At 50.5% G+C, this 19653-nt stretch overlaps 1 protein-coding gene across 3 annotated transcripts in view; it reads right to left on the bottom strand.

Moving 5' to 3' along the window:
• Window positions 1–7729: 7729 nt before the first annotated feature.
• The window catches only part of LOC123448498 (vacuolar cation/proton exchanger 2), a 47030-nt gene continuing 35106 nt past the window's right edge, over window positions 7730–19653 (bottom strand). For 2 of the 3 annotated variants that reach the window (XR_006631804.1, XR_006631803.1), the window contains 2 exons: window positions 8253–8433; window positions 7730–8135 (listed from right to left, as the gene is read on the bottom strand). Coding sequence is in view for 1 of the 3 variants with exons in the window: in XM_045125411.1 (XP_044981346.1) it covers window positions 8122–8135 (14 nt within the window). In the remaining 2 variants the exon portion in view is untranslated. The remainder of the gene's footprint in view (window positions 8136–8252; window positions 8434–19653) is intronic. The other variant, XM_045125411.1, reaches the window with a different exon arrangement.

The following is a 19653-nucleotide window of genomic DNA, read 5'->3' as shown; positions in this document are numbered from 1 at the left end:
GTACCAGTGGTCTGGCGATGAGGCAGCAGAGGAGGAGCAGACCGACCAGGAGGGGACAGACGAGTCTGGTGATCCTGAAGACGAGGAGTAGTTACCTGTGGCATTAGGTGTACCCCTTTTTGGTGTCTTGTGCCAAAGGGGGAGAGAGTCTAGGATTTGCTTTCATTTCGAACTTTGCATTGCTTTGCTTTATCTCGTATGGTTTGATTTGAACTTGGTTTGATTCGTTTGCTATCTTGTGTGAGACATGATCTTTCTTATGTGAGATTAGATTTATTTCCATCATATGCTGTGAGTCATATGTCATATATCTCTATCTTTTTATTCTCATATTATTATCTGTGCAAATTCGGTATTGTCATCAATCCACCAAAAAGGGGGAGATTGTTGAGGCATAGTTTATGCCTAAGTAATTTTGGTGATTGATGACAGTACCGTACAGGACTAATCGTGTGTGTCAAGGTTTCAGGTAACACTCGTCAACGGCACAAGACGACTCGTCTCCTCTCTTCTGGAACGGAAGCACGGCGCTCTCTACGATTCTCTTTATTTGAGTCATAGGAAAGCCGTACTATTAAGAGGGGATCCGTAGTGGAAAGGTTTGGGTGGAATCTATCTTTACACACGCACACTTTGCATTCTCCCTTTCCTTATCTTTTGGAGCGGCCCTCGCCTATTCGTCTTGAGCATCTCTGCAAAATGGTCCCCAGCGGTAGTACCGCTGGTGCCAGCGGTAGTACCGCTGGACTGCCAGCGGTAGTACCGCTATCTGGCGGTAGTACCGCCCATTGTCAGCGGTAGTACCGCTAGCCAGCGGTAGTACCGCCCCCTGGTCAGCGGTAGTACCGCTCCAGGTGCCTTGTTCCACCTACCTAGCAGTAGTTCGTGGACGGACCCTTTTGCGAAGACTTTCCCGGCGGTAGTAGTGCTTATGCACTACCAAGGGGCCAGCGGTAGTACCGCTGGTGCCAGCGGTAGTACCGCTGCATCCAGCGGTAGTACCGCTGGATCTCGGGCAGAGAGTGGGAAAACGGTCTGAATTTTCCCCCCACTATATAAAGGGTTCTTCTAGCTGAGGAACCCTATCTCTTACCTCTCCAAGCTCCATTGTTGCTCCACAAGCTTAAAAGTGCCCGATCTCTCTCCCTAGCCAATCAAACTTGTTGATTCTTTAGGGATTGGTTGAGAAGGCCTAGATCCACACTTCCACCAAGAGAAAAGTTGATTCCCCCCACCAATCCCTTGCGGATCTTGTTACTCTTGGGTGTTTGAGCATCCTAGATGGTTGAGGTCACCTCGAAGCCATATTCCATTGTGGTGAAGCTTCGTGGTCTTGTTGGGAGCCTCCAAGCTTTGTGTGGAGTTGCCCCAACCTTGTTTGTAAAGGTTCGGTCGCCGCCTTCAAGGGCACCTACAGTGGAATCACGGTACCTTGCATCGTGCGAGGGCGTGAGGAGAATACGGTGGCCTTAGTGGCATTTTGGGGAGCATTGTGCCTCCACACCTCTCCAACGGAGACGTACTTCCTGTCAAAGAGAAGGAACTTCGGTAACACATCCTCGTCTCCATCGGTTCCACTTGTGGTTATTTCTATCCTTTACTTTGTATTTGCTTTTGCTTGTGACTTTATCTTAGTCGGCTTAATAGCTCTCGTTGTTAGATTCTATCGGTGTCACCTCTTTGTCATATTATTTGTGAACCCACATAGTGTTTACCTTAACTTGCTAAGATTAATTAAAAAGTGGTCGTTGTCTATTCACCCCCCCCCTCTAGCCGACCATATCGATCCTTTCACACGCTAATACCTAGTCCAGGTTTATCGCCTATTTGAGAGTAACCCACACAGAAGTCCGGCCGAGGTTTCCGCCACGGCCCCAAACGATGTGCGCAGGGTTCCCAAGCCCACCATCCGGGTGCCACTTGGTACACCGTGCCACTACCTACCGCATCATAGCCCACCTCTAAGGTCAGCACTATGCACGGCCTCCAGCATGACTACAAACACCAGAAACTACTTGCAACTCCTGGACCGGGTACTAGGCGATTAATAAGTCGAGAGGTTCAATTAATTATCCCAACGTGTGGTAGTATCTAGTCTTGGATTACATACACGGAACTCAGTTCTTAAGGACGGTTCCAATGAAACAACCTACCATGTACTCCTACATAGCCTTTCATCGGTACCTTTACCAAATCAGGTTCCACACATATTCCTTGTCACTAGAACACATTCATCCATTCTTGTTCATCACCCACATGAAACAGACCTGACACAACTTCTAGGCATAGCAAGCATAGCAGGAATAACACATCACAGCTCGAGCATCTACCAGGTATGCTAGGTTGCATGGTTTGGCTATTTACTGTGACAATGACAGGTCATGCAAAGGAATAGGATCAGCTACCAAAGTAAAGCATTTGAAATAGTTTGTCCTAATGCAATAAGTGGGAGCAGGAGCAAGAACATGGGATGATATCGGGATGATAAAAAAGGGTGCTTGCCTTGTTGCTCAGCAGAGTGGTAATATCCGTCAGTCGGATATTCAGTCGTATCCGAAGGGGCGGGGCCTACCGGAATAACAACCACAATTAATAGCAATCATGATGCATGAACATGGCATGAAATGAAGGGTGATATGATTCAGTGTGGTTGGTAAAACCTTAGTTTGCATCTGGTTTGAAACCCAAATTCAAATATTATTTGAAATGGCATATTTATCTTAATTATTTAATTGATTTGACCTAATGCTGTTTCATAACTTTGTTTTTCATGCATGAAAATAGCACCATTGTGTTCTTTGAATTTTTCTAATCAATTTGCATATATTATTTGTCTGATTTGGAGTTATAATCAATTTTCTATGAATTTCCGAAGTTTGCACTTATTCTGGAATTATTTTAAAACCAGAATTGAATTTATTGCATCAGCACGACATCAGCAGGTCAGCTGGCCATTTGAAAGTCAAACCTGACCAGTCGGACCCACTGGTCAATGACTCTGGCCAGAATTAGTTGAGTTTAAACTTAAATAGGTATTTAACAGGGCTGGACCCACATGTCAGTGTCTCATTAACTTTTAATGTAATTATTATTTTTATTTTTACTAATCTCAATTAGCCAGGGGGCTGGCCCCACTTGCCAGTGACTCAGGGGAGTCAACCCCACCGCGATGGGGTAAAACCCACCGGCGGCGAGGCTCCGGCGACCACCAGAACGGCGGAGGGCGTCGGGATTCTGTTACCAGTGACCAAACGAGCGACGGAGGGGCTCAAACGATCGGCCACTCGACTGCAAGCAAGATGGAGCAAGCCTCGGGGACTGAAATGACCGGAATCAATGCCGGTGACAAGCTCGGCGGATGCCGGAGCTCGGGCATCATCGAGGTCATCGAAATTGAGTGCAAAACGCGCGGGGTTGGGCTCCTAGAGCATCTACGCGATGAGCTGGAGCTGTTGGAGGCCTCGGATGGACCAACCGGTCACTGTAGGGTCACCGGCGACGAGCTACACCGACGGTCCTCGTCGGGCTCCGGTGAATCTGGGCCTAGAGCTTGAGAAAGAGAGGGGAAGATGGGGTAAAATACTTCGGAGCTCACTACGGTGTCGAGGGGAGGCTCAGGCTGCTCAGGGAGGCAGTGGATCCGACGAATCGACGGTGGCTTGCCGACGGCCGAAGGTGGAAGACGACGGTGATGAGGGTGAAGCAGGGCTCGGGGGCTCTTCTCCTTTGTCAGGGACGACCAGCTCGACGAGGCGGAGCGAACGGCGCACTCAGAGGTGAGGGAAGACGGTCGGAGCGATGGCTAGCTCGAGCTCGAGCTCGCAGCAATGGCGGCTGAGAGAGAGAGAGAGACGCAGAGGGCGAGTGAGGAGGGGGAGAGGATGGGAACGGTTCTGGGGAGGCTTATCCTCCCTCTCCAGCGCATCAGGGCGAACCAAGCACGCACGTAGGTGCGTGGGTGCGCCGGGAGAAGCGGCCACGAGCTCGTGCTCCGACTGGCGAAGGAGGAAGACGGTAGAAGGGAAATGGGTTTGGGCCAGGTGCGCGAGGTATAGACTTTTCCCATTTCTTTTCTTTCCCAGTTTCTGTTTTATCTTTTCTGACTTGGTTTTGTTTTATTTTTGGCTCCAAACTATTTCTAAAATAGTTTGATAAATGTTGGGGTGTTATTTGGAATATTTCCAAACACATATAAAAGTTTTAACATTTTATGAGAATTTGAATTATTTGAAATTAATATATAATTGATTTCAGTGACTTTTAAGTTTAAAATAAAATGCCAAAAGCATTTTGAAAATATATTTCACCCTTGATATTTTGTTTTCAAGAATTATTAGAAAATATGAACTTTTATGATGGCCATTTTGGGTTCATTGATTTGCCACCAAATTTGAATTGTTTTTGAAAATAGAGTTGCTAGGGTTTGGTTTTGTTTTCATTTCTTTGCTTTTGATTTGATTTCATTTTCTTGGATGCAAAGGAAAAGACATGAGCATAATCTTGCTAAACTCTATTAGGGATTCAGGGATGTGACAACTCACGCCCACTCAAAAGAATCTCGTCCCGAGATTCGGAAGTTGTCGGGAATAGCGCGGGATACTCAAGTCAAAGACGATCCTCTCTTTCCCATGCTACCTCTTTTTCAGAATGATTTGACCATTGAACTTTAAGAAACTTGAGGTTTCGACGTCGAGTGGTACGCTTAGCTTGATCAAGAATACGAACAGGGTATTCTTGGTATGAAAGGTTATCTTGGAGATCAAGCGTTTCGTGGTCCACTTCACGGATAGGATCCGAAAAGCAACGCCTGAGTTGCGAGACGTGGAATACATCATGAACCTTGGAAAGATGCGGAGGAAGTTCCAACTCGTAGGCAACTTCTCCTCGTTTGGCAAGAATGTGAAAAGGACCGATCTAACGAGGAGCCAACTTGCCCTTGATACCGAAACGATGGGTACCCTTCAGAGGTGTAACCCGAAGGTAAGCTTTCTCGTCAACTTCAAAGGTCGCAGCCTTATGATGACGGTCATATTGGCTCTTTTGACGAGACTGGGCTGTTTTCAACTTTTCACGAATAATGCGAACTTGCTCTTCTGCTTCCTGGATCATATCCGGGCCAAAGAGTTGCCTCTCTACGGTTTCTGACCAATTAAGAGGTGTTCGACATCTTCGTCCATAGAGAACTTCAAAAGGAGATTTGCCCAAGCTTGATTGATAACTATTGTTATAAGCAAATTCGGAGAATGGAAAGCACTTCTCCCAATTCATGTCGGACGATATAACACAAGCTTGGAGCATATCTTTTAGGATTTCATTCACTCTTTCTACTTGACCACTTGATTGAGGATGGAAAGCAGTGCTAAAAGATAGGTGAGTCCCCATGGCATTCTGAAAACTTTCCCAGAAGCGAGAAGTAAAAATACTTCCACGGTCTGAGTTAATCTCCAGAGGAACACTATGAAGAGACACTATTCGAAAGATATATAACTCTGCTAGCTGGCTAGCTGTTATACTCTCACAAAATGGAAGAAAATGAGCTACTTTGGAAAGACAATCAATGACCACAAAGATAGCATTATTTTCTTTCTTGGTCTTGGGAAATCCAGTGATGAAATCCATACTGACTTTATCCCATTTCCATTCAGGAACATCTAAAGGTTGAAGGGTGCCAGCAGGCCTTTGATGTTCTGCCTTAACTCGACGACAAACGTCGCAGTTAGCAATGAACTCAGCAATTTCTCTCTTCATCCTAGTCCACCAAAACCTCTGGTGTAGGTCCTGATACATCTTAGTACTACAAGGATGAATGGTGAGAGGAGAATCATGAGGGAACCACTAGACGGTTCTGAAAGAACATGACACCTTGCTCATTGATAGAGAAATCCCTAGCGTTTCCGCTAGCAATATTCTCCTTGATCTGGGATATACCCTTATCATATGTCTGCACAGCTATGATTTGATCCCCAAGAGTAGGTTTCGCCACCAGGTTAGAAAGGAACCCTTGAGGAACAATGTGAAGATTTAACTTTCGAAATTCCTCATAGAGATGTGGTTGACCTCGTTGTAGCATCAGATTATTACAATAAGACTTACGACTTAGTGCATCAGCCATAACATTGGCCTTCCCCAGGGTGTAAGTTATCCCTAAGTCGTAATATGTGATCAACTCAACCCACCGTCTTTGCCTGAGATTCAAATCCAGTTGGGTGAAGATATATTTCATACTTTGGTGATCAGTGAATATTTCGCAACGATTACAAAGAAGGTAATGTCGCCAGGTTTTAAGTGCATGGACTACAACTGCAAGCTCGAAATCATGTGTGGGATAATTATTCTCATGTGGACGCAACTGTCGAGATGCGTATGCAATCACATGACGATCCTGCATGAGGATGCAACCTAATCCTTGTCGCGAGGCGTCGCAATAGATAACAAAGTCCTTAAAAAAATCTGGTGGTAGCAACACAGGTGCGGAAGTCAGGCGTCTTTTCAGTTCGTGAAAACTATGCTCAATGTGTTGCAACGGTCTTATTTGCTTGCTAGGCTTGCTAGTGCTGATGCTCCAGCTTGCAACTACACTATCAATGGACATGAATACACAAAAGGATACTATCTTGCAGATGGTATATACCCTTCTTGATGCACACTTGTGAAGAGCATCAAAGACCCTCAAAGTAGGAAAGAGTCTGAATTCACAAGGGCACAAGAGGCAGCCCAAAGAGACATTGAAAGAGCATTTGGAGTTTTACAATTTAGGTTTGCCATTATTCGTGGTCCTGCTCGGTTTTGGGACAAGCGATCCTTGAAAAACATCGTGACATGTTGTGTTATTCTTGACAATATGATTTTTAAAGATGAGAGAGGCATGAACTTGAAGTTCTTCTATGACAATGTGGGTAGCCGTGTCAAACCAGCTAGAGACGCAAACCGAATTAGAGCTTTTCTTCAGACCTACAGAGAGATTGAAAATGCAAACACCCACTATCAACTTCAGAAGGATCTTATTGAACAACATTAGCAAAGAGCTGGGCAATAACACATTTTATTTTTTCATTCATTTTCATTTCGTTCATGTCTGATTTATATACGGGATAAGTTTTGTATTAAATTATTTAGTTTGCTATGATGATTTGAATAATTATTATACTATGAATGATTATTGTATTGTAGTATTGACATCTTACTTATATTACACATTTTAGTAATTCTAACTTACGGGGTCTTCGGTTTGCAGGGTCGACGCGGTGACGTCCGAGCAGACCCCGCATTGTCGACCCGTAAAAAACATCTTCTACGAATATTCTTTTTTAGATCTAATTTGTGAGGTCTGATTCTGTCCACACCCGCGCCGACCCGCAAAACCCTTTTTTTACAAACTGTAAACGACTTTTGCGGGTTGCCTTTATACAAGGTCTGCTAGAGATGCTCTTAGGAGGGTAGGAATGTAGAAAATTCTTTCAGTGTAGGCATGTTGAAATCCGGCAAAGGCAAGCTAGTTAAGGTTTCAGAAACAGTAATGACGCAACAATAAACCCCCAGGTGATGAGAAAATGGAACTTGTGGTCATATACATTGTTGAGACGGAATGTATCCTTTAGTCAGTGACTAGACCTGACAGCCAACATCAGTTGACCTCTTTAATTATAGTCTGACCACGTTGTTTCCTTTTTCTCAGTATATAGAAGTGAATTGGTCTGTATACCGGAAAGCGTTGCAGCAAAGATCGTCGTGACATAACAAATCCATTTGATATTCTATCCCGTGATAAAACATTTACATAACTACCAGTGTCCCTTGGACTGCAAAGTGTAGTCAGTTCCTTGGCAAACTATAACAACATCAAAACTGCAACCAGGTGTAGCTTACAGCAAATACAGACTAGTGGTCCTCATGCGCTATTCCATATTGCTACAGTTTCTCAAAGGGTGATGCCGTTGCTATCTTAAAAAAGCCGCATCAGCGCCTTGTGATTTCAAGCTGAAACTTAAAGCCTTAATGTGGGATGCTGCTACCAGCAAGTTCTTCAAACTCAGGAATACGCAGGTGCTACACTGCTACATGCTAAATCTGCAATTCTGATAGTAGCCTTCCCTATCACTTCACAGTTTTGTTGGGAACTTGTCATTTGTTGTCACCTGCTTTAGGCCAATAATGAACATGGTTAGTGGATACGGCAACAGTAAAACCACTTAATGTAGAATTTGAAAATAAGTCTGGTTGCTTCCGGCCCACGTGTCTTTTGAAGTACATACCATATGGCATTACAAACTCTCATTGCGTTGGTGTGACAGATAACATTATCTCTGAGTGCGCTTACAGAGTTAAAAGATCGACAATGTACATAACCATACGTGGAACAGCCCCTGGATCTGAGGGCTGTCTAGTGGCCTGGAGGTGCTTGGGGGCCGAGGGGGCATCCATCGGCAAGGCAACCCGTTGCCGGTGCAGTAGCAGAAAGTAGTGTTAGAAGTATATTGTGTATAGATAGAGATAGGACTTACAGATAGAACATGCTTAAAGGGATTGACTAGAGAGCGGCGCCCCATACGTGCTCCCCCGTGCGGCGACTGCTTAAACGGCCGGTAACTGATTAGTGCGCACTAAAAGCCCGCAATTCCACGTCCCTTGGGCCATCTTCCCGCTGGGCCCGATGCGCGCGGACACATGGATGAGCTATCCGGTGACTAAAAAAAGCATACAGCGCCACACAAAAGATTCTTTTTGATGTTTGAAATTCAAAAAGTTTTATCTACAAAACTGTTAATTCAATCAATAATCCGCTTTCATCATTGACTTTCTCACGACTAGTTCTTTGAAACTAGATCCCATGTCGACATGTTCCGTCGACTATTTTTTTATGTTCATACTTGCCACATTTTTCTACCCACTTGTCATATCATTAACCACTTACTTGAGAAAAATAACTTGATTGGCACTTTTTAATGTTATTTCGTACAAAGCCTTGTAGCAGTTTTTATTATACATGATATAAAAGTATGCATAAGTTGTGTTTGCCAATTTAAATATGCCAACTTGTCATATTTACATACAACTTTGAAAACTATTTTGTGTGCCTTTTGTTTAACTATGCGGAGTTCTCATATTTACAAAGGATGATCAAAAAAGATTTTTTTGTGGTCACCGGTTTTTAAATATGTTGAATTGTCATATTTTTGCACGTAATCGCCTAACAAAAGTTGTTTTTGCTTGCCAATTTGATTATGTCGAGATGGCATATTTATACGCAATTTCCAAAAATATGACAATTAAGTTACTTTTTGTCAGACAAGTACTTACTAATATGACAAGTGCAACAAATGCGGTAAGTACGAGAAAAGAAAAGTTGTCAAAACATGTCGACATGGGATCTAGTTTTAAAGATTTCGTCGAATCAAAGTCAACAACGAAAACGAATTATCGACCGAATTAACGATTTAAGAGATAAAAGTTTTTGAATTCTGGTCATTTAGAGCGAATCTGATGACATCATTGCATGCACGCATGACAAAGAGAGCACACACAAGATCGCAAGCCGCAGCACGGTAATGACAAGATGCGGCGCAGTTAGTTATATTTTCCCATGTTTAAATCATGTATAACTTGCTCTCTATTTCAAGTCTCTTCCCTCACATGTACTGTATATACCCCTACAAGGGTCAGATCAAAAAACAACAACACAATATTCAGTCATCCCATATTTTTCCACAGGTATTAGAGCGATTAGTCTTGTTAAGCTTCATGCACTAGCCAATGCAACCAAAAGTCCGATGAAAAGGGCTAGTGTAATCCACATATACGGTAACACCCCCTCTCATGTGTGACGGGGAAGACAAGTCAACACGTGCAACCGGAAGAGACCGCCCGCGCAAACTCACGTATGACTCAAAGAGGCCTCTACGTGGACACAAAGGGGGGCTACCAGCAATTTTTTACATAAATTGCGAAAGCCAGGACTTGAATTCAAGACCTTAGCTCTGATACCATGTTTGATACCATGTTAAGCTTCATGCACTAGCCAACGCAACCAAAATCCAAACTGATGGAAAGGGCTAGTGCAATCCACATATACTGTAACACTCCCTCACGTGTGACGGGGAAGACAAGTCAACATGTGTAACCGAAAGAGAGCGACGGCGCGCAAAACTCACGTATGACTCAAGAGGCCTCTACGTGGACACAAAGGGGGGCTATCAGTAATTTTTTAAATAAATTGCGAAAGCCAGGACTTGAACTCAAGACCTTAGCTCTGATACCATGTTAAAATTCATGCACTAGCCAATGCAACCAAGAGTCCAAACTGATGAAAAGGGCTAGTGCAATCCACATATACTGTAACAAGTCTCACGACACTGATCCTAGGTTCCTTCACCACTTCCGCAGCGCGTTGCCCCCGCGGAGATTAATCCTCTCCCTGGGGTATGACATCCGATCGAAATCAAAGATGAGATCGGCTCCTGTAGATTAGATTAGATCAGTTCTACGTACTAGATTAGTCTCTGAAGATCCCAATCCCGTGAGAAAAGGTCTACCAAATCCCTGCAAAAATATGGTTATCCTTTGCGGCCAAATCACCCGATCCCTCGGCTCCAACGGGCGATGGTACGGTGCAGTGGCTCCTACACCAGTCACGCACGTCTCTACATCAACCAACTTCGTCCGCTTGAACACGCCTATGGCGACAATGACAACGACACCAATCAACGACGACTCAGCAGCACCACGCCGCACACTTAGGCTGGATCACAGGAGGGATCAACAGCCAATACCCGACGAGATCGTGTGTAACCAGATTGCATCCATGGACAGGTGTGCTTGTTCAGTAATTACTATTGACTACTCTTCTTACGTGAACATGCATCGACCCAGGAAAACGTGGTATGTGGAGTATACATCCACGATCCAATATTGATTCCAGCCGGTACATACGGTGTCCTCCATCGTCGAAGCCGCGGTCTCGCCAGGAGACTTCCACGCTACAGCGCCAACCAGCTGTCGTCGTACGTCGCGCACCAGCTTCGAGTCGCTCTCGTACGAGCCGAACCGGCCAAACAAGGCTAGCGACTTCATCACATTGAACGATCTTCACCGGTTCAGCGCTGCGACATCGAGTGTTGCACGACATCGAGCTGGCTAACCTGCACCGAGCACATCATGGAGCCGAACGACTACACGGGTCGATCTGCACTGCATCAAACCAAACTACATCAAACCGAACCAATTCATCAAGCTGACTACGAGTCAAGATCTTTGTCAAGCATATCTTCAAGAAGCGACATCAACATGCATCATCCACATGCCAGGACGGTGTGGAAAGTGATGCAATTCTTCATCGACTTCTTCAGAGCGACATGGCATCGACACTTGGTCGCCGCAAGGTACGCCTCCAAGCGACACATTATCATCGACACGCTGCTGCGACGCCATCGTCGACGCTTCATCGCCAAGGTCTTCATCAACTTGGTCTTCATCAACATCTTCGTCAACACACCGTCGTTGCCTTGTCCACAAGATGGACACCTAGCGTCCTCTGACAGATTTTTTCTGCAAGACGCGACCTCGACGACGGCAATGACCGGGTCACGACGTCGGCATCGACCACCTCATCCACGACAGCACGACTGCATCGACATGGTGTCACTATAATGACGACCCCTACACGGCCTCACGGTTCTGGCAAAACCGATGTGTGCTCGATGGATTTCCTCCGGTTCTGGCAAAACCAATGGACTCGTCGCCGACAACACCCTCAAACATCCACAAGGTGCATCGTCCACGTCTGCAACTCCGTCATAGCGCATTTTTTTACGCCTCCGGCTTTGTGCGGCTTCATCATCCACGACGATCACACATTGACCACGCCTACCTCGACCATGGCTACATCACCATGATCGGCTACAACAATTCATCGACAACAACTCCAGTCAACAACATCCATCGTCACTAGCGTCCACGTCACTCCCGCTGTGACTGCAGGAGGGAATAGAGGAGAGACAAGGAAGGGACCAGAAGGGGACCCAGTCACCGCCCTAGGTGCTGACCCATCAGAGACGAAGTTGATGATGGCGCGGTGGAGAAGATGACAAAGGCGCAAGACTTCAAATTCAGTCGCAAGCGTCCGCTTCACTCCGCTACGACTGAGGGGATGTCAGAAGTATATTGTGTTTAAGATAGAGATAGGACTTAGAGATAGAATATGTTTAAATCATGTATGACTTGCTCTCTACTCCAAGTCTCTCTCCCCTCACATGTACTCCTATATATACTTCTACAAGGGTTACATCAAAAAACAACAACACAATATTCAGCCATCCCGTATTTTTCCTCAAGTAGTGGGGATTAGAGATAGAGAACGGGGATTAAGGAAACTAGACTTTATTGATTATTGCTTGCCTCCAGCTTATACGAGCAGGTCTGTTATGACCAGTACAACGTACTAACGAAGGAGGCCCAATGGGCAGGGTTAGTTACGGGCTTAGCCCAAGTTATCTTAGCTATCTTAGAGTCCAAGTTATATTAGAGTCCAAGTTATCTAGGATTTAGTGGGGGTTGTCCTCCTATATAAACACATGTACCCCTTCGATATTAATCAAACAATAAACAGTAATCTGTTGTCGTCGCCCTCAGGAGACGGGAGCCCCAAACCCTAGCCGCCTCTCTCTCTCTCACGCCGCGACGGCCCCAACCGTCGGCGCCGGCGTCCCCAACCGTCGGCGCCGGCGTCCCCAGCCTCGCCGCCCGCACTTCCACCCCTACAACCTACGTCCGAGACCTGGTAGAACCCTAGCCTCTACCAATTTGGTATCAGGTAGCTTGGGTTCGATGAATTTGTTGGACCTTCCCACCACCGCCGCCGCCGCCACCACCGCCTTCCCCGCCACCTCGCAACAGTCGCCGCCGCCGGACACCTTAGGTCCGACCGCCTCCGGTATTGCGGCCCTGGGGGCCGAAGCCGCCCCCGGCCTCTTCCCGACGGAGATGTCCTCGGCGATCCGCGACCTCACTCTGGCGGTCTCGAACCTTCGGACCTTCCTCCAGGCTCCATACGCAACCCCGCCACCACCGCCTCCGTCGGCGGCGCCCTTCGCGCCACTGCCCACGGCCACCGCCGCGCCCCAAGGCATGCCGATCACCCAGGTCAGGTGGCCGCCGTAGTCGTCCCCGCTGTCGACGTGGATCGACACGCCGACCTATACGACGGCGCCGCTACAGCCGACGGTGTTGCAGCCGCCCGCCACCACCTTCGGGGGGTTCGGCGTGTATACAGACCCGTACGCCGAGAGCTCCGTGGTGCCGCAGCACCCTCCTTCCGCCGCGCTGGGTCGCCACGAGGGCGCCTACGCGGCCTCGCCGCACGTGCAGCAGTCGCCCCGCTTCACCAAGCTGGAGTTCGCCTCCTACGACGGCACCATCGACTCCCTGAACTGGCTGAATCAGTGCGACCAGTTTTTCACGGGGCAGCGGACCATGGCGTCCGACCGCACGTGGATCGCCTCCTACCACCTCCGTGGCCCCGGACAGACATGGTACTACACCCTCGAGCAGGACGAGGGCGGGATGCCTCCGTGGGAGCGCTTTCGCGACCTGTGTCTCCTCCGGTTCGCCCCCCCCCCCAATACGTGGGAGCCGCCTGGCCGAGCTCGGTCGCCTTCCCTTCACCACCTTGGTGCAGGACTTCGCCGACCGCTTACAGACGTTGGCCTGCCATGCGCCAGACGTCACGGCTCTTCGTCGGCGGTCTTCCCGACCACATCCGCATCGACGTCGAGATGCGCGACCCCCAGGACCTGCAGCAGGCGTTCCCGGGCAACGGCACACGTCCCCCTACCCACCCCGCCCCGGCGGCCGCCACCCCGACAAGCCCCGCCCTGCCGGCCACTACTGCGGCTCCCCCCGCGCCGACACGCACCTTCCGGCGCTTGACGTCGGCCGAGCAGCTCGAGCGGCACCGCAAGGGCCTGTGCTTCAACTGCGACGAGCCTTATGCGCCGGGTCATACGTGCGCCCGCCTGTTCTACTTGGAGACCGTCGACGACGCGGAGGTGGAGGCCCTCACCGCGGAGCTCGACGCCACCACACTCTCCGAGGCCGGCGCCAGACCTATGGGCCGGTCAATGCGACCGCCTTCGTCGTCTCCCTTCATGCCATGGCTGGCATCAAGACGTCAAAGACGATGCTGCTTCCGATGACGATCAACGGGGAGCGTCTCACCGCGCTCGTGGACACGGGTTCGACGCACAACTTCCTGTCCGGGGATGCCATGCGCTGCCTCGCACTCCAACCGGCGGGCTCGGAGAAGTTCAGCGTCACCATCGCCAACGGGGACCGCCCTGCTTGCCAGGGCATGGCGCGGCAGGTTCTCGTCCTCATCGGCGACGAGCCGTTCTCCATCGACCGCGTCGGCATCGACCTGAGCTGCTACGACTTCATCCTTGGCATCGACTTCCTGTCCACTCTCGGCCCCATCCTTTGGGACCTCGATGTGTTGTCCCTCATCTTCTGCCGCAAGGGCGGCCGTCGCGTTCAATGGACGGGCATCGGCGGCTCCGGCGCCGCGACCCCGCTGCTCCAGTTGATGGTGGCCGCACTAGACGAGGCGCATCCCCTCCTGGCCGACCTCCTGCAGCAGCACAGCGACATCTTCGACGAGCCATAGGGCCTCCCTCCCACGCGGCCCTGTGACCACCGCATCCACCTGCTGCCGGACACAGCGCCTGTCGCCGTGCGCCCGTACCGGCACCCTCAGCTGCAGAAAGATGAGCTCGAGCGTCAGGTGGCGGTCATGCTCGCGCAGGGCATCATTCGGATTACGACATCGCCGTTCTCCGCCCCAGTGCTCCTTGTGCGCAAGGCCGACGGCACATGGCGCTTCTGCATCGACTACCGCGCCCTCAACGCCCTGACGTCCAAGGACAAGTTCCCCATCCCCGTCGTGGATGAGCTCTTGGACGAGCTCCACGGAGCGCGCTTCTTCACCAAGCTCGACCTTCGCTCGGGCTACCATCAGGTGCGCATGCACCCTGACGACATCGAGAAGACGGCGTTCCGCACTCACCATGGCCACTTTGAGTTCCTGGTGATGCCGTTCGGCCTCTCCAACGCGCCGGCGACCTTCCAGGCCCTGATGAACAACGTGCTCAGTCCATACTTGCGCCGCTTTATGCTTATTTTCTATGATGACATTCTGATCTACCGTGCATCTTCGGCGGAGCACCTACAACACGTGGCCATCATCTTCAACGAGCTTCGAGCGCATCGTCTTCACCTCAAGCGCTCGAAGTGCTCGTTCGGCACGACCTCCATCGCGTACCTGGGGCACGTCATCTCGGCGGACGGGGTAGCGATGGACGCGGACAAGGTCGCCGCCGTCGCAGCGTGGCCGACTCCGTAATCACCGCGGGCGCTCCGCGGCTTCTTGGGCCTCGCCGGCTACTACCGGAAGTACATCCGGGACTTCGGCCTCATCGCCGAGCCACTGACGCGACGCCTTCTCCTGGGACGAGGAGGCGACTACGGCATTCGAGGCTCTCCAGCGAGCGCTCACGACAGGACCTGTCCTCCAGATGCGGGACTCCGATATGTCGTTCGTGGTGGACTGCGACGCCTCGGGCATCGGCTTCGGCGCCGTCCTCCACCAGGGCGAGGGACCGCTCGCCTTCTTCAGCCGCCCCTTCGCCGCTCGCCGTCACAAGCTCACGGCCTACGAGTGCGAGCTTATTGGACTGGTTCAGGCGATGCGCCACTGGCGGCCTTATCTTTGGGGCACGTCGTTTCGTGTGCGCACGGACCACTATAGCCTCAAGTTCTTGCTGGATCAGCGCCTCTCCACCGTTCCGCAGCACCAGTGGGTCAGCAAGCTCTTCGGCTTCGACTTTACCGCTGAGTACCGCCCCGGCCGTCTCAACACGGTCGCCGACGCCTTGTCCCGCCGCGACACTGAGGATGTCGCGGACGACGTCGCCATGGCTGGCACTATCATGTGCATCCGTTCCGGGCCATCTTTCGCCTTCATCGACGACATTCGCCGGGCAACTTCGACGGCTGCGGACGCGCAGGGCCAGCGCCAGCGCCTTGACGCCGGCGAGCTGGCAGCACCCTGGCGCCTGGACGAGGGGCTGCTCCTCCATGGCCGCCGCATCTTCGTGCCCGACTATGGCGACCTGCGCCACCAGGTCGTGACCTTGGCGCATTTTGCAGGACACGAGGGCGTGCAGAAGACTCTCCATCGTCTCCGGGCAGATTTTTACATCCCCGGTGATGGCGCGATGGTCTGCGAATGGGTGCGGTCGTGCGTGACGTGCCAGCGGAACAAGACAGAGACACTACGACCCGTGGGTCTACTGCAGCCGCTGGACGTACCCTCACAGGTGTGGGCGGATATTTCCATGGACTTCATCGAGGGCCTTCCCAAGGTGGGCGGCAAGTCCGTCATCCTCACGATGGTTGACCGCTTCTCCAAGTACGTGCAGTTCATCCCCCTGGGTTATCCATATACCTCCGTGGCGCGGGCCTTCTTCGACGGCATCGTCCGCCTCCACGGTTTTCCTTCGTCCATCGTCAGCGATCGTGATCCCGTGTTCATGGGACATGTCTGGCGGGATCTCTTTCGACTGGCGGGCGTGAAGCTCCGCATGAGCACGACATTCCACCCTCAGACAGACAGCCAATCCGAGGTGGTCAACAAGGTGATCGCCATGTACCTGCGTTGTGTTACTGGTGATCGTCCACGAGCTTGGGTGGACTGGTTGGCATGGGCGGAATACTGCTACAACACCTCCTATCACTCCGCCCTGCGCACGACGCCTTTCGAGGTGGTCTACGGGCGCCCACCTCCGGTGATGCTCCCTTACAAGCCTGGGACGGCTCGGTCCGAGACGGCGGGCGACTTACTCCTCATCCGCGACGACATTCTGGCTGAGGCGCGCCAACGTCTTCTCCAAGCACAGCAGCTGGCCCGAGAGTACTACGATGCTCATCATCGCGAGGCGGAGTTCGCGGTGGGCGATTGGGTGTGGCTGCGCCTCCTCCACAGGACCACGCAGTCTCTGGACCCGCGCTCCAAGCGCAAATTGGGACCTCGCTACGCCGGTCCCTTTCGTGTGCTGGAGCGTGTAGGCACACTCGCATACCGCTTGGAGCTGCCAGCTGGTTCTCGCCTCCACGACGTCTTCCATGTCGGCTTACTGAAGGCCTACCGCGGGAACCCTCCTGCAGCGACGCCGGCCCTTCCTCCTACTTCAGATGGCCGCCTCCTTCCAGCTTCCGCACAGGTGGCGAAGGTGCTGCAGGCGCAGCAGCATCGCGGCGTCTGGCATGTCTTGGTACAGTGGACCGGCCTGCTAGAGGAGGAAGCGACTTGGGAGAAGCTCGACGATTTCCGCCAGCAGTTTCCAGATGTTCAGCTCGAGGACGAGTTGTTTGAGAAGGCGGGGAGAGATGTTATGACCGGTACAACGTACCAACGAAGGAGGCCCAATGGGCAGGGTTAGTTACGGGCTTAGCCCAAGTTATCTTAGCTATCTTAGAGTCCAAGTTATCTAGGATTTAGTGGAGGCTGTCCTCCTATATAAACACATGTACCCCTTTGATATTAATCAGACAATAAACAGTAATCTGTTGTCGTCTCCCTCAGGAGAAGGAAGCCCCAAACCCTAGCCGCCTCTCTCTCTCTCTCACGCCGCGACGGCGCCAACCGCTGGTGCCGGCGTCCCCAACCTCGCCGCCCGCACTTCCACCCCTACAACCTACGTCCGGGACCTGGTAGAACCCTAGCATCTACCAAGGTCCTCCTTTATATAGGATATAAACTAGTACTACTTTGACATACTTTGGACTCTAACTGGAATCTGACTCAATCTAGACTACCTTACCAGAAACTGGAGACTATTTGATGATGCCATGCCCCCAGGGTGTACCAGCAAAGGCAAGAGTCGGCCCATTAGCCATGGGATAACACAATCCCACGGCTCAGCCAATGACATACATCAGGGCACATCAAGACTTGGCGTACGAAAATACGCATCCCGTATGATTAGGCTAGATTCTACCGACCCGGATACATTTAACCCTAGCCCTGTCCCCCTATATAAGGTTGTCGGAGTGTGATCCCACGGTATCAGGGATCAAGTGACCCCCTTTTATGATTCGCCCAAGGGCTAAAACACGCTCAAGACAAACAACTAACTAAATCACCATCTCGAGACATGATTCTTTTTTACCCAGGTTCAGGCCGCAATTATGTGTAATATCGTACTCCTGCATTGTTCCGTTATACGGTGGATATATGAAGAGTACAAGTGCTCGCTCACTGTTGAGAAGTGCTAGCACACTATTGGGAGTGCTCGGGGATAGCTAAGTGATCAGAGCGTATTGGCCCGGGAATGCCTTTTCCTCTCTTCACTCTTCTACCACTAGTTTTGTTGTGTCTAAAAGACTTTTCCTTCTCCTGGCCACAGCTCTCCCCTTATATAGCATGGAGGGACCACAGTGGCCTTTCGTATAAACTATATACAATGAACTTGGATGTAATTACTCACACGCCTTATCTTTGACTTGGGTGGTTGCTGCCAGGCAATTGGTCGTTTGACACGAGCAAGCTCGCAAGCACTCAAGTGATCAGAGCGTATTGGCCTGGGAATGCCTTTTCCTCTCTTCACTCTTCTACCACTAGTTTTGTTGTGAATAAAAGACTTTTCTTCTCCTGGCCACAACTCTCCCCTTATATAGCATGGAGGGACCACACTGGCCTTTCGTATAAACTATATACAATGAACTTGGATGTAATTACTCACACGCCTTATCTTTGACTTGGGTGGCTGCTGCCAGGCAATTGGTCATTTGACACGAGCAAGCTCGCAAGCACTCGAGTCCTCCTGCCTCTCACAGGCCCCACGTGCCAGTGAGAAGGCCAGGCACCGTTGTTTCCTAGTCAAAAAGACTCCATGTAATGTAGTTGTCAACATTTTGATAGGCGCAGATGACAGTACAGAAAACCATCAGATCCCTCAGTAGGGTACCAAGCGTAGCCGGAAGTACTAGTGGGGAGTTCGCACGAAGGGCTCATGATGAGGTAATAATCTACATCCCGCTTTGTTTTGTATTGATGTGGGAAGACCTCGTGCGAGGGGGTTACAAAAGGATGGTGAATATGACTACCGAGAGTATGGAATAGATGGATATGAGCTACCCCTAGCCTCGACTTCTAAAGCGAATGAGAGCTAGGATTCACTGGGCTCCTAACCGACCTCTTGTGTGAGGGCTTCTTGGCTTGCACGCCAAGATGAACTCCTTGTTCCCAGCCAGGCCTGTGGACTGCCCACGACCCTGCCTCCTCAAGTCGCGTTGCCGCCACCCCCCCCCCCCCCCCCCCCCGCGCACCCCAGCTTCCTTGTTGATGGGTCACCCCCGTGTACTGTATCACCGGTAGCCCCCGAGTGTGTCTGGAGTTTGGAGTCTCGCGTCTTCGGGAAAGAAACCCACACAAGCTCCTTTTGTATGGGCCACAAGTGCAATCCGACTTTTGGATCCGGCTTCGGGAATATTCCGGTTTGCCAAGTACGCAGCCTCCACGGCTACATGTCCTCGTTTCCGCTTGCATTTTTGCAGCTTCCCAGGAATCGAGCCCACTCCATGTGTACATTGGATTGCGGGTGTTTG

The sequence above is a fragment of the Hordeum vulgare genome, chromosome 4H, assembly GCF_904849725.1.
Source record: "Hordeum vulgare subsp. vulgare chromosome 4H, MorexV3_pseudomolecules_assembly, whole genome shotgun sequence".
In the NCBI taxonomy this organism is placed as follows: Eukaryota; Viridiplantae; Streptophyta; class Magnoliopsida; order Poales; family Poaceae; genus Hordeum; species Hordeum vulgare.
Note: the sequence above shows the minus strand (reverse complement) of the source record. Positions and strands in the feature narration are given on the sequence as shown.